The sequence below is a fragment of the Chrysemys picta genome, chromosome 2 (assembly GCF_011386835.1).
Source record: "Chrysemys picta bellii isolate R12L10 chromosome 2, ASM1138683v2, whole genome shotgun sequence".
Classification (NCBI taxonomy): domain Eukaryota; kingdom Metazoa; phylum Chordata; order Testudines; family Emydidae; genus Chrysemys; species Chrysemys picta.
Genome location: NC_088792.1, coordinates 47722349 through 47737819, shown reverse-complemented (window position 1 = coordinate 47737819; position 15471 = coordinate 47722349). Strand labels below are relative to the sequence as shown.

General features: G+C 41.7%; 1 protein-coding gene across 3 annotated transcripts in view; it reads left to right on the top strand.

Annotated features, from left to right (window-relative positions):
* CDK6 (cyclin dependent kinase 6) overlaps positions 1–15471 on the top strand; it is a 179800-nt gene that overhangs the window by 70190 nt on the left and 94139 nt on the right. For all 3 annotated transcript variants that reach the window (XM_042857191.2, XM_065583087.1, XM_065583089.1), the window contains exon 4: positions 9773–9940. In XM_042857191.2, the coding sequence (XP_042713125.1) occupies positions 9773–9940 (168 nt within the window). The remainder of the gene's footprint in view (positions 1–9772; positions 9941–15471) is intronic.

Sequence of the window (15471 nt, the reverse complement as noted above, 5' to 3'; positions counted from 1 at the left end):
TATTCCGTTTAAAATAGAGCTGAGAGAATGTGAAACCTTTCAGCATTCATTCCAGCACATTTAACGATCGCTATTGAACTTGAAAGTAGTTTCTTGTTTTACCTTCTGGAGTTCCTACATTACCCTGTAGTACATTTGGGGTCTACTCCTGCTCTAACTGAAATCAATGGCAGTTTTGACATGGACTGATCCTGCTTCCCACTAAAATCAATCTGTCAAATTCTGACACTACTGACTCATGACATACCACTTTCTAAAATTCTTCTCCTTCGTTTACGCTTGTGGTTCTCTCTCTCCAAACACTCGTAGGGGACACATTCAGCACCAGTATGCCCAGGGCCGGCTTTAGGCCAATTCCACCAATTCCCCCGAATCGGGCCCCGCGCCTAAGAGGGCCCCACGCCGAGTGGCAGGGCCGCCCAGAGTTGGGGGCAAGTGGCAGAGAATCCCTTCCCTGGCTAGAGGCGCCTTTTTAATTTTTATTCAGCCGACAGCGCTCTGTGTCTTTGGTGGCAGGTCCTTCAGTGCCACCGAAGACCTGTAGCGAGTGAAGGACCCGCCGCCAACGACTAGGAGCGCGGCCCAGTGAGTACAAGCCCCATGTGGTTTTTGGTTTTTTAAGTCAACCCTGCCGGGGCCCCGTCGAAACTATTTGAATCGGGCCCCGCACTTCCTAAAGCCGGCCCTGAGTATGCCAACACCTGATGTCAAAAATAGGAACGTTCCATTTCTACAGTATAAAAATATGAAGGATTCCAGTCCTTGTAAGATGACTGGGCAGGTACATGGAATACTCCAGATAGGGGCAGGAGAAGCATTGCTAGTTTCCCACGGATTACGGTATTTTACCATTTTTTAGTGCACAAGAGACAAACGGAGTAAGCAGGACCAATGGAAAAGCTTCCTGTCACAATTCTGTGCTTTATCCTCTCTCTGCATATGAGAGTCCCTCTACTGTTGCCCTTCAGTGATAGGACCAAACTTATCCATGTGCTTCAGGAAGCTGTTTCTTCCAGTGATGGTAGGAACTCAGATGCAGAAGATAAAATTGTATCCCCTAGATTCACAGGAATCAGATGTGGCTTCACTTTCCTAGATACCAGCCAGCAGAAGGGGAAAATTGCACCCCACAAAATAAGTAGCAGTGGGTAGATATGCTGCCTCTATGTACATGGGAGATCCAGGATGTATTCTACTGCCTATCAGTCTTCCCAAGGTGGTGCAGCTCTGTGCCACCTCTGTGCCTAAATGGGAAAATCTAGCCCTTAGACCTTTAATATTGAATTCTTTTCTCTCTCAGATATGTAATTTTGTCAACAGCCATGTACTATGGACTTTTTTCTAAATCATACACAGAGCAGTACTAAAGGATGCTACACATAGAAATATCACTTTTATATCTATTATAGGAAAATTCATGATGTGTTGTTATTATTTGAGAAATATTTTTCACCCTTTGGACATGACATGCAACCCTTATTCTTGTTGGTGAATTCCTACTCAGGCGAGTAGTACAATTTATATCAGTTGCCTGAGTAAGGGTTGCCCAAATAGGTGCTTTATGAACTTAAGCAGAAAAATCATGTGTAAAATGCACTGTACATTGGAAGAACTGGGTTTAGTTTCAAAGTCTCATTGTTTGGTCTAAGTAACACTGATTTTTTCAGTGGAACATGCAAAAAAAGTCTCCTCAGTAAGGGTTCTTTCCATAGCAAATTTCAACTTTCTGCCTCCCACTGTTTCAGGATTGTAAATTTAAAAAAGTTACATTTTTCTGTGTGATGAAAGTGTAATTTTTTATTCTGCTCCAAAATGGCTCAGTCATTTTTGCTGAATCTTAGAACAAACAAAAAACAATACCTTTCGGTAGGGACCAAACCTATAAAATCTAACATGAATGGTAAAAATGTGGTATTATGGTCCTCTAAAAACAGGAGGTTAAACTGGAAATGTGTATTCAACCTTAACTCTAGCAACCATCATGGCAACTTCTGTAATATGATCTGATGGTAGTAGGAATTGCAAATCTGCAGTGACAGATGCTATTATAGTCTGTGTTTGCAAGTACACAATATCCTAGGAAAGATTAATTTATATAAATTCAATAGATAATTGTTTATTACTCGTAATAAATCATTCTCCCAAGTTATCTGTCAACACAAGCATCTCCATGCTGTCTGGCAACGTGGCGATTATAACACTTTCAACAATCTTTTGAAAAATGTTTGACCAGCAATAGAATTTATGCTGTGGCCAGATGCCACATGAAAGTTTTGTGGGGAAAAGTGAAACAACATGCTACAAACTACTCTTTGAAGTTGACAGGGACCTCTTGCGAGGAATGTACTTTCATGTGCTTTGTGTGAGGTTTAGTAGACTGTAGAATAGTCTCCCAGGTAAGAATTGGTAGAACAATTAATTGGGAAAAATATTCATTGCAAATTTCTCTTTCTGTTTGCTAATCAACTTTGATTTTTACAAATCTATTCACTATTACTAATTATTCTATCAAGAGTTTATGCAAACAAATATCAAATTATGAACTGATCATCAGACACTCACCTGATTATTCAGGATTCACTATTCATAGAGTATAACTGGTGACATATGTCACATGGTATTGTTTCTGCTCCCTGACTAGATGGCTGAAACTTTAGAAGCATGACAATAACAAATACTGATTAGCAAATATTACTTTGACACAAAATTCCTCTATTCACAAATGAATTCAGGTAATAAAAATATCTATTCCCCAAAGATTTGTGTAAATAAAAACCCATTCACGCATATGTTTGTAAATAACAAGGAGCCACAGGCATAGCATAAAAAAAGAGCTGTTTAGAATAAAACTAAACTGGAAAAAACACTAGAAAATATCCTGTATGGACAAATCCTGCTTTAGTTGGAAGATGGACTGAAGTATATAATATTTTTTCCTTCTTTAACTCATTTGACACTGACAACTGTTATAATTACCACTATTTTTAGACACTTTTTCTAACTTCAGGAAAAAAAATTCCCTTTTAACTGACACGTTCCTTGTGATTTTTTTTTTGCAGAGGGAGGTAATTTGAAGAAATGTATCCATTTCTGCGTTATGTGGGAGATGGAAAAAATTTCCCTGTTCCATTTTAAACCATTCTAATGCCTCCTTTTTTAGTCCTGGCTGAAAGAAAAGCATCTGATGTTTGAAACAGGAGACATCGCCTATAACTAATACTTGTGGAGGAGAATTGTCTTTGCTGAGTTTGAAGGAAGAATGCAAAATAAAGATTTATAAGTGTTTGAAAAATCATTTTTGACATTCTCAGTGACTGTGTAATTAGTTTGCACACCTGGAAAAACCTGGGGCATGTAGAAGAGCAGAAAGAAGGACCCTCTAGAGACCATTTCTCATATCCACTAAATTCACAACATGTACCATATCTGGTGATATGGAGCTGGAATAAAATTAGGTAATTTAGGCAAAAAATGTACGTATGTGGTTAAAGTTAACTATGTGCGTTAGTGCTTTGCTGAATCAGCACCTTATCTCCTAGGAGGTTGATCCAAAGGCCATTGGGCTTTGGATCAGGCTGTGCAAGCAGAGTGACAGAATATAAAACTTATTGATTATAGTATAGATATATATGCACAAAATCGTAGTCACATTTTCTCCACAATTCCTCAACTATAAAGAGAAACTACACAAAGAGAAGTCGATTCAGTACCATAGAGCTTGGCAACATGGTGGGGTAATGCGCTGTATGGAGGTGTGATTTCTAAAGCACATTAACGTGTTGCATATTAATTGGTCTGCGTAGACCCTGCTAGTGTGCACTGAAGCACGCTTTAACATAATACTGTTTCAAACAGCACAACAGTCTTCACAGACTAATTAATACACAGATGTTAGTGTGCTTTATCCCTCTGTGTAGACAATATCTTATGGTCAGAGGTTCAAAACTTCAATCAAAACCACATTCAACAAAAGGTCTCCATTTTATGTGGAAGGTGTGATGCATGTGTAAGCTAACAGTTGGCAGGGAGTAAGAGTAAGGTTAAGGATGTTTAGTTCACCTTATTTGCAGCATGTCCATGCTTCCTAATATTAGAAGTTTCCACTGTGAAAAATCCCTAAAGAATTTAATATGGATGAAACAAATAAATGTCTATAGAAATTACTCTAAAAGCTATAGAATTTAATGAAGATTAATCTTTTTTTTTTAAATTGGTTTATTTGAACCATTCTAGAGGATTATGTCCCTACTATAGAATGTTGATCATACTTACAAGATGGGAGACAGTATCCTGGAAAGCAGTGACACTAAAAAGGACTTGGGAGTAATGATAGATAATCAATGAGATATTAGTTTCCTGTGTTATGCTGTAGCTCAGGAGTGGGCAAACTTTTTGGCCCGACAGCCACATCTGGGTATGGAAATTGTATGGAGGGCCATGAATGCTAACGAAATTGGGGTTGAGGTGCAGGAGGGGGTGTGGGCTGTGGCTGGGGCCAGAAATGAGGAGTTCAGGGTGCAGGAGGGGCTCCGGGCTGGGGCAGTGAAGGTGGACTGCGGGGGTTTGAGGGCTCTGGCTGGGGGTGCAGGCTCTGGGGTGGGGCTGGGGATGAGGGGTTTGGAGTGTAGGAGTGTACTCCAGGCTGGGACCAAGGGGTTCGGAGGGCGGGAGGGGGATCACGGCTGGGGCAGGGGGTTTGAGCACGGGGGGATAAGGGATCCGGCTGGGGGTGCAGGCTCGGGGGTGGGCCTGGGGATAAGGGGGAGGGGTGCAGGAGGGTTCTCCGGGCTAGGACCGAGGGGTTTGGAGGGCGGGTGGGGCAGAGGGTTGGGGCGTATTTATTATTGCAGCCTCTGGGTGGTGCTTACCTCAAGTATCTCCCGAAAGCAGCGGCATGTCCCCTCTCTGGCTCCTACTTGGATGCGCAACCAGGCAGCTCTGCTGCACGCTGCACCATCCGCAGGTGCTGCCCCCGCAGCTCCCATTGGCCGCAGTTCCTGGCCAATGGGAGCTGCAGGGGCGGCGCTTGAGGTGGGGGCAATGTGTGGAGCAGAGCCCCCTGGCTGCCCCTATGCATAGAAGGCAGAGGGGGGACATGCCACTGCTTCTGGGAGCTGTGCAGAGCGGCCCCCGACCCTGCTCCCCAGCTAGGGTGACCAGATGTCCCGATTTTATAGGGACAGTTCCGATTTTTGGGTCTTTTTCTTATATAGGCTCCTTTTACCCCACCCCCATCCCCACCCCCTGTCCCGATTTTTCACACTTGCTGTGTGGTCAACCTATCCCCAGCTGGAGCGCCGGAGTGGGAGCTTGAGGGCCGGATTAAAACAACTGTTGGGCCAGTTTGCCCACCCTTGCTGTAGCTAAGGTGAATGGGATCTTTGGGTATATAAGTAGTGGAATGTCAAGTAGGAGTAAGGAGATGGTTTTACCCTTGTATACAGCATTAGTGAGTTCATTACTGGAATACTGTGTCCAGTTCTGGTTGTTGAAAAATTGGAAGGGTTCAGAAAAGAGGCACAAGAATGATTTGAGGTCTGAAAAACATGCCTTACAGTGAGAGAGTTAAGAAGCTCGGTCTCCTTAGTTTATCTAACAGAAGGTTAAGAGGTGACTTGATCATTGTCTACCAGCACCTACACGAGGAAGAGATTTCTGATAGCAAGGGGCTCATGAACCTAGTAGACAAAGACAGAACAAACCTCTGTGTTTGGAAGGTGAAGTTAAACTAATTCAGACTGGAAATAAGGGTAGTTAACTATTGGAACAACTTACCTAAAGACATGGTAGATTCTCTGTCACTTAAAGCCTTTAAACCAAGGCTGATGTTTTTATGAGAGAGCTATTATAAGTCAAACAGAAATTATGGGCAATTATTGTGTATGCAGGAGGTCAGACTAAATGATCATACTGATCCCATCGAGCCTTAAAATGTATCAATCCATGAATTCGGTATTACATTTTCAAGGTCAGAAGACCTATGTAAAAGTTAGAGAGAGAAGGTGGGTGAGGTAATATATTTTATTGGACCAACTTCTATTGGTGAGAGAGACAAGCTTTTGAGCTTACACAGAGCTTTTTCAGAGTGTCACAACTAAATACAAGGTGGAACTGATAGTTTAGCGTAAGTGGTTAACACATTTCACGGGACCATTCAAGGTGAAGGGGCCTGTTAACACCTCTTCAGTCATAGAGGAAAGGGGGAAAAAAGCTGGGGGTTGGGTTACGTGGGTTATAGATCGTTGTAATAAGTGTATCTATTCAGTCCATGATTTTTGGTGTCTAGTAAAATTATGAATTTAAGATCCCAAGTTCATCTTTTGAAGGTGTTGTGCAGGGTGAGGACTGAGAGGTCAGATATAGAGTGATTGTTCAGTGAAAAGTGTTCACCCACAGGTGATGTGGTATTTTTGTCTATCATTTTTCTGTGAGAGTTCATTTGAGGGCATAGTGATTGTGTGATTTCACCCACATAGTTATTATTGGGGCATTTAGTGCACTGGATGAGGTATAGCACTCATTGTGCTAGGCATGTATAGGACCCGTGGATTTTGAAAGGTGTGTTGTGGGGGTAGCAGGAGGATGTTGATCATGGTAGCAGTAGAGTTAGGTCTACAGGTTTTGCATCTGTTGTACTGGCAGGGTCTGGTGCTGCTTGAGTTGATATGTCCTGATTTGTGGGGAGTTTGCTTCTGATGATGAGCTTGGAGAGGTTGCAGGAGGAGGGTGGGGGATTGAAGGCCAGAAGAAGGGGTTCAGGAAAGATTTATTTCAGGATGGGGTTCCCATCAATTATGGGTGATAATTGTTTGATGCTTCAGTATGGGGTAGTAGGTGACAACTAGAGATCTGCGCTCGGAGGGGGTTTTATTTCTGTATTGAAGCAGGTTTTCTTGGTGTATTTGTGTGTCCCATTCATGATGCGATCTACTTCTTTGGTAGAGTGTCCTTGTTTGGTGAAGATGGTTTTAAGTGTGTTAAGGTCTTTAACTTTGTCCTTGGAGCATATTCTGTGATATCTGCATGCCTGGCCGTAGATAACAGATTTCTGGGTGTGTTTGGGGTGGCTACTGGATCTGTGGAGGTAGGTGTGGTGATCCTCTGGGTTTCTTGTACATAGTTGTCTGTAGAGTTCCATTGTTGAAGCTGATCAAGGTGTCCAGGAAGCAGATGCTAGTGTGAGAGTGTTCTAGAGAGAGTTTAATGGACAGGGGGTGGTTGTTGAAGTTGTGGTGGAAATCTGTAAGGGAATTTAGGTTGTCTGTCCAGAGGATGAAAATATCATTGATATATCTCAGGTATATCATCGGTTTCATGGTGCATTTGTCCAGAAATTCTTCTTCAAGATGGTCTATGAAGAGGTTGGCATATTGGGGAGCCATCCTGGTACCCATGGCTGTTCCCATGATTTGGACAAAGGGTTGTTGAATGTAAAATTGTTATGGGTAAGGATGAAATCGAGGAATTTGACTATTGTTTGGGGTGGATGTCTCTGAGTTGTTCATTATCTTATCAATATTTGAGACAGGCAGCAATGCCATCATTGTGAGGGATGTTGGTGTACAGGACTGAGACATTCATGGTGGCAAGGATGGTGTTCTGAGGGAGCCTGTTAATGTTGTGGAGTTTTTGGAGGAAGTCAATTGTGTCCTGGAGGAAGCTGGCCCTTTGTGTGGTGAGTGGTTGGCGGATGGTTTCTATGAGTCCCAATACTCCTTCAGTAAGAGTGCTGTGGCCAGATACGATGGATATGCCTGGGTTTCCTTGTCTGCGCACCTTGGGAAGCATGTAGAAGGTCCCTGAGGAGTTCATGTGGGATAAGGTTGTAGAGTTTCTCTTGGAGTTGTTTGGGGAAAGATTTGATGATATCCTTAAATTCCTAGATAAAATGTAGTGGTGGTGATGTTGTGTCTTTGAGTTCTATATAATAGGTGATATTGGAGAGCTGTCACTTGGCCTTGTTAATGTAGTCATCACAGTTGAGGACTTTGATGGTGACTCTTTGTCTGCTGGTTTGATCACTATTTGGTAGTTGGATTTCAGGGACTGTGTAGCTGTCCTCTTGGTAGTGGAGAGATTGTGGTGGATATGATGTTTGTTAAGCATTTCACAGTCAGTTTTTTTCCTGAAGCCATCAGTATAATGGTCAAGAGTGTGGTTTTGTCCCTTGTTGGGTTTCTAGCCAGATTATTCTATTTTCTTATGACTGTTGGTGGAGAAGGAGTAATTGTGGGTGGTCGTCATTGTAATTTTCTGATAGTGCTACCTTTCAGCAGTATGCGCTGAAGTTTTGTATCCTTTTTCTTTTAAATGTCGGGGCGGGGGGGAGTTTGTTCCCCTGATTATGTTTAAAAGGGACTTTTGGGTGCACCCCAGAGCAACAACACTAAGCATGATCAACTCACCTCTCCTCCCCTTTGTCTCTATACACTCCTCCCATCTACTTCTTCAGTTTCAGTTTTGTTGCTAATGTCACTGGTAAATACCTTCCTGGAGGGCCTGGGGAAGGGCATATAGGACCACCAAGACAATGAAACTGACTTACACAAACTGCTGTCAAATGCACAAAATAAAGAACCTGAAAAAATTATTCCTTTTATTTATTAGTGACCTTAGAAATTACCTGTAGCAATGCTAGGTACACAGTTTTCAGATGTGATTTTTTTGTTAATGCTTTCCCTTGAATTTTTAAATTCTTGGATTTCTAGTGTTTGTGTTTTGAGAAGTATTTGTTGGTTGATTCCTTGCTTTTGTGTTATTATGACTGTTGTAAAACAATGCCTAATGAACACCAATAACAAAGTTTCTTTTTAACACTGAAAATGTTATAAAATATTGTGTCACTATAACTATATTATATGGAAAGCAAAAAAGTGAAACCTTATTATTTGTGTGACCGTAGTGCAGGGGTAGTCAATAGATGGACCGCGACCAAAATCCAGACGCTTTTGAACAGGCCCTGAAATCTTTTTATTTACTAATTATTATCATTATTATTGTTATTTTTTATTATTTTCTCTGGAGTCTGGACCTTGACTAGACCTTGACCAATAAATTTGGACCTTGACAAAAAAAAAGTTGACTACCCCTGCCGTAGTGCATAGATGCCTTAGTCATGGACCAGGATCCCACTGTGCCAGGCGCTACACAAACACAGAGCAAAAGACAGACCCTGATATATTTTGTAAATTTTATACAGTAGATTGAATATAAAACGACAATTTTGACAGTGCCAATTAGCTAAGGGTTAGTATTCTCATATAGAGTCTAATCCTGTATCCAGTGAAGTCTATGCTAAGGCTCCCATTGACTTCAATGGGAAAGGACCAGGCACACATTTATTTGATGGGCATCCTTCTCCTTCAGTTATGTACTAGGTGACTTGAGTCTGAGTGAAGAACAGCTGCTTTGCCAGCCTCTGACCTAGATAATTTGCTCTTGAAGTTGTTTGGGGGGTTTATGTGCATGCTTTTGCTACACTACAGAATTTTGATCTATAATTTCTTTAACATGTATTGATTGGTCTTCACACTTCTATTTCTCAACATCAAATAATTTGTTCAAATAATTCAACTAGAAATTATAATTACCTTTGTAAGTACACCTGTTCAAATCAGCTGGCTCTAGCAACATCCTGTCTGTTTTATGTTAATAGGCACTTTTGTCTCTTGTACACATATTCAAGTCAATAGTTATTTAACTTCATTTTGCAGATGTGAAACTTTGTTTATTTGCCACCTTGTATTGATTACTATTTGCTGTTTGTGTTTAGGACATGATGCTTCAGCTGTTGCGAGGGCTGGATTTTCTGCATTCACACCGAGTGGTGCACCGTGATCTGAAACCACAAAATATCCTCGTGACAAGCAGTGGGCAGATAAAATTAGCTGACTTTGGCCTTGCACGAATCTACAGTTTTCAGATGGCTCTTACCTCAGTGGTAAGTTTCAGAATGCTATTTTACCCTCAGTAATATGCTCTATTCCCTATATTAATATAGTCAATGGATCCTGAGAGTTATAACTGTGCTTTTAAACCCTCTCCATTTTAGATCACGTGTGTGTGCAAAGAAAAATAGCTTTCCAATTAGGATTGAGTAGTTGCTTTGGTTACTTTGTAAACGTAATCTATTACTGATGACTGGGTCTGAATTACATAATGACTGATTAGGTAGGGCTGAGGCATGGACTGGTTGTTTAAGCATAGGAAAGTGCACCGGGAGCTCCCAAGTTCTAATTCCAGTTGTTATACTGACTATCTTTGTATATAGCCTTGGGCCAGCCGATTATGGTATGATTTTCAAAAGTGCTGAAGTTATTTAAGAGAACAAGTCCTATTGTCTTGCTCCTAAATCACATTGGTACTTTTGAAAATCCCACACTTAATCTTGCCATTTTTCCATATGTGTAAATGTGGATTATACTTCTTACTCCCATACTTCTCAGTTGTGATAATTAGTGAGTGAGAGATTATAAATGCATTGAAGATTAAATGTGCTACCTGTTAGGTATTGTTGTTAGTTTCTCACAGCAGTATTAGTTTGGTTTTGTGTTCTGCTTGTTAGCTCTATTGTTTCCCTTTGCCATCCTGAGTGCCATATCTACTAGGACAGTGTCACTTATACTTAGGACAGGAAAGGTAGGATTGCTAAGGAAAGAAACTGAAAGTAATATACATTACATTTACATATTTTATTTTATAAATTCATCCAGATCTCATTGATAAAAAGTAATCCATTGCTATTGTTGCCCCTTTTCATCCCGAGCAGCTAATCAAAATGTGGGGCCCTGTGGATGTTCCAGTTGGGAGTAGAAATTGGTGATAGGTATTTCTTTCATGCAGTTTTATTTATGCACAAAGAGTGGACAAAGTCCTGCATTTGTGAACTCAGAGGGGATCAAATAGCAGGAAAAAGCTTCTTTTGCTCACAGCACCAAAGTCTTTTCAGCCTGCATCCCTGACCCAAAAAACCTATCCCCAGCTTCTTCCAGGGTCAGATACGCTTCTCTCTCCCACTCAGTCTGTTCTTACCTGTTCACATTTTCTGTGTGTCCTCTCCCAAACTCCCTATGCCTGCACCTGGTTAGAATACCCAGTTAAACCCTCCACCCACTGGTACTAGTTTCTGGACAGACTCTATTAGGCTTTGTTTTAGATGTGGCCCCTTAACTGTCTCTTAGTACAACTGATTTAAATGGGGGATGCAGTGTTGTAGCCATGTTGGTCCCAGGATATGAGAGAGACAAGGTGGGAGAGGTAATATCTTTTATTGGACCAGCTTCTGTTGGTGAGAGAGACAAGCTTTTGAGCTTAAACAAAGCTCTTCTTCAGGACAGAAGTTGGTCCAATAAAATATATTACTCTTCACCCGCCCGATCTCTCTTAAATGGGGAAGTTATTCACACATCAGTTTAAAGAGATGTTAACTCCGCCTATAACAAGATTATACCCAGCCCATAACAGTACAAACTGCAAAAGCCCTACCACATTTGTAAAGCATGACAGAATGTTAGTCTGGTTTCCTGCTTCAGCATGAATGAAGACAGGAAGAAACAGAAAATCATATCAACATGTTATTAAACAGAGGGAAGTATCTTCTGCACTTCAGACATGTGCAGACTGGCAAGTCGCTGTGCTGTTTTGTTTTTCATTGCCTGTAGAACGTCTCTTAAGGATTGATCCAAAGTCCTCTGAAGACAATAGGAATCTTTCCACTACTTCAGAGAGCACTAGATCAGACTCTTGGAAGTATTAAAGAAAGGGGATGGGGGGAAAGGTTCTCCTTGAACTTGCAATAACTGTTTATATGTCAATCAGAAACAGTCACAGCCCCAATATCTCTTTCCACTGAACCATAAATGGAAACTGCATCCATCTGAAATTGTGGGGAGTTGCCAGTAGGTTTTTTAAAATAGTCTATAAAAGAAGGAACTAGCCATGTACTAAGCAAATCAAGGATTCTTCTGTAGTCATGAACTCTGCCAGAGGAATAGAAGCAAGGGATCAGAAGCCCAAGGAACAGAACTCATTTGCTAAGGCAAGAATGCATTGAAACCTGCCTGTATTAGCCCATTGTCAGCACTCCTGGGTGAAATAGAAAGAGGTGACATTTAATATTTGGTTTGTCCAGACTGCTAAAATGGGTGGTGTTAAAAACTCATTAGCTAATATGCATTTACATGGTTTTAAACACGATTCAGCCCTTACTGTAGACAAAGGGTCTGTCTAGATTAGGATCTTGTCTACACATAAAAATTGTACCACTTTTACTATATTTATATTGTTAATGTCGTACAGTCCCCCTAGAGTGGTAACTATTGTACCAGTATAAAAGTGCTTATACCAGTATAGCTTATTCCCGGGAAGAAGAATAAGCTATACCAGCACCTTTATGCTGGTATAATGGTGTGCACACTAGGGCGTCTACTGGTATAATTATTTTGGTAAATCATATCCCTCACTCAAATAGTGATACTGATACAACTTCAAAATATAGAATAGGTAATTGGTAACACTGCTTAGCACCGAGCACAGATGTAGTTTAGTGCCTTTAAAATCACATTAGCTGATTATGCTGTAACCTAGTGGGGAGCCTCGTTTATAACATGATCATCTAACATGATTTTAAACATCAGGACATGAATAAAACTTTTAACCTCCTCCTCCTCTTCACTCCTGGTCTTCCATTGACTTCAGTGGGACCAATATGTGGCCTGAAGTTTCAGTCTTTGAGTGGAGTGTTCCTTTCTCTAACGGTAAAATATGGTAACCAAGAACCCTCTAGCAGTGTGTCAATTTAATAAAATTCCTACACGGTGGGGGTATGGTTTGGAATACCGTACATAAAAGCAATACCATGCACAGTCAGATGATAGAAGTACATTGTAGGAGCTATCACTCTGATCCAGTGACATGAGAGCTCTGCATCATTTCCTTCAGCAGAGAGCTTACAGCAAGATAAGCTACAAGAATCATCTTTTGAGGTATCAAATCAGTCCCAAGATACATCCACATTCTTTGGTCACAAAGGAACTCTTCAGATGGACAAAAAGAGCTTGCCATGAAAGTAATCCAGTAAAAAGAACTGGCGCAGCCCTAGTTCATTGGGTGCCGCAAATGAGTAACTTCAAAGCAGTTTTTCTGTGGTAGCCAGTTACTTCCACAATGCTAAAGAATTCTTCTGGCAGGTCAGTCCCCTGGGCATCGGGCTGTCATTTAAAGAAGAAATCTCTTGATACCTCCTCCAGTAAATGAATAAAACGTTCAGGATAACGTAACACATGTTTAGGGGGCAGAACACTAGTCCCAGCTGTGGTCAAACCAAGAAGTGATACAGATCTGAAATAACAGCACTAGAAAGAATCATGTTTGGTCTTTTTCTCGGATGGGGAAGAATGAATCAGCCTTTCAGTTTCACATGAAGTTAGATTGTCTTATTGTTGGTCTTGGCTCTCGGAAGCCTTTTGAATAGGCTTTGTGATAACAAGAGATGCAGCGAGGGTTGAAGGGAGAAGAGGGGTTGATATGGTTATGTAATTTTAGAGTTAAGTGGATAAGTAAATGAGCTGTCGCTTTTCTCTGTGGTTCAGAAAAAATGGACACTAAATTCTAGTGTAGGCAAACTTGCCCTATACAGAGGGACAGGTGTCTATTAGGATCCACAAATGAAAATGTTAGGGGCTACATTATAAAGAAAAAATAGGCCAGTCAGTATTCAGAATCTGTTAATATCCGTCTTTGTTGCCAGCTGATTGCCTAAATATCTATGAATTGCTGAGTATCAGAAGGCAAAGTGAGATGAGCACATCTAATTGTGATCACAGTGTCTAGCCCGAGCTGCGAATGTCAAGATTTTAAATCATGACCTAACTCCAAAAAAATGAAGCAAAACTGGCAAGAGACTAGTGTTTGTAAAACACTCATAGTAGCCTTTTTGAAAACGTGTGGCTTAGATTAGATGGCAGAGCTGCTGACTTTTTTCCTCCCTAAAATGCAAACAAAATGGTTTTATTTTGCTTTTTTCCTTTAAAAAAATATTATTTTCAGATTTGCTCAAAGTAAGAGGGGGAAAAAAATCAGTTTCTCTGCTAATGCACTAAATTGTTTATACTGGGATCAGCTGAAGAGATTGAGAATTTTTAAAAACCCAATTCTCACTTTCAGTGAACATTTTCAGATTATGCTAGCATTTTATTTGAGTGTTTCTTCAGGATAAAGATTTTCCATCCATTTCCTGGCAGTCATTTCAGCACAAATGGTTTACAAGTCACATCATGCAGCAACTTGGATTTCATTTTGTTGGTATAGTGGCAAGGGAGCATAAAATAATTTTCACTAACTGGGCTTACTTTGTAAAAAATAAATATATAAATTAGTTACAGCAACAAAAATAACAACAAAAAAGATAGAAAATATCCCATTTCAAAGAGGAATGAGTGCTTCTCTGTTTTCTACCCAATACTGCATTGTAAGATGCTAATAAATACCACCTGTTTAGTAAATAATATGGGTGTAAGCTCTCATCTGAACTAATATCTGATTTTGGAGACTGGACACAATAAGGGCAAAGGAGAGTTTCTTTTTCTTTTGGTTCCTTGTTTTTTTGGCCACCTCGTCCTGGTGCTCTGTTTCCCCTGAAACCCATCCAGATATCATTTATACTGTGGAATCCTCTCACACAAAACACATAAGTAGTCCCATTGCAGTTAAATTAGGCACATGCTTAAGTAGCTTGCTGAATTACAGCTGAAATCTGGGCTCTGAGAAAGAGGGACTCCTGCCTTCATTTATGTTTCTCTCCTATAGCCCAGGCAGAAAAACATACTTTTTACTGTCATCTTGTATTTTGTTGAAGAATGTAAAGCTTCTTACCACTGACATATGGGAGCTAGTGTTTATAGGGTTACCATACGTCCTCTTTTTCCCGGACATGTCCGGCTTTTCGGCATTCAAACCCCCGTCCGGGGGAAATTGCCAAAAAGCCGAACATGTCCGGGGAAAATGGCGGCTCTGCTCCTCCCCGACTCTTCGGCTCTGTTTAAGAGCCGGGCTGCCCGAGCGCTACCAGCTTCAGGCAGCCCCCGTGCCTCCGGACCCTGCACCGCCAGAGCCCGGGAGGGGAAGTGCCCGGCTGGGGGCGCAGGGTCCGGAGGCATGGGGGCTGCCCGAAGCCGGTAGCGCTCGGGCAGCTCGGCTCTTAAACAGAGCCGAAGAGTCAGGGGAGGAGCAGAGCCTCCGGCCGCGGCGGCTCTGCTCCTCCCCGACTCTTCGGCTCTGTTTAAGAGCTGGGCTGCCCGAGCGCTACCGGCTTTGGGCAGCCACCGTGCATCCGGACCCTGCGCCGCCGGAGCCCGGGCGGGGAAGTGCCCGGCTGGGGGCGCAGGGTCCAGAGGCATAGGGGCTGCCCAAAGCCCGAGCGCTACTGGCTTCACGGTTTGCCGGGCAGCCTCCAGACCCTGCGCCCCCGGCTGG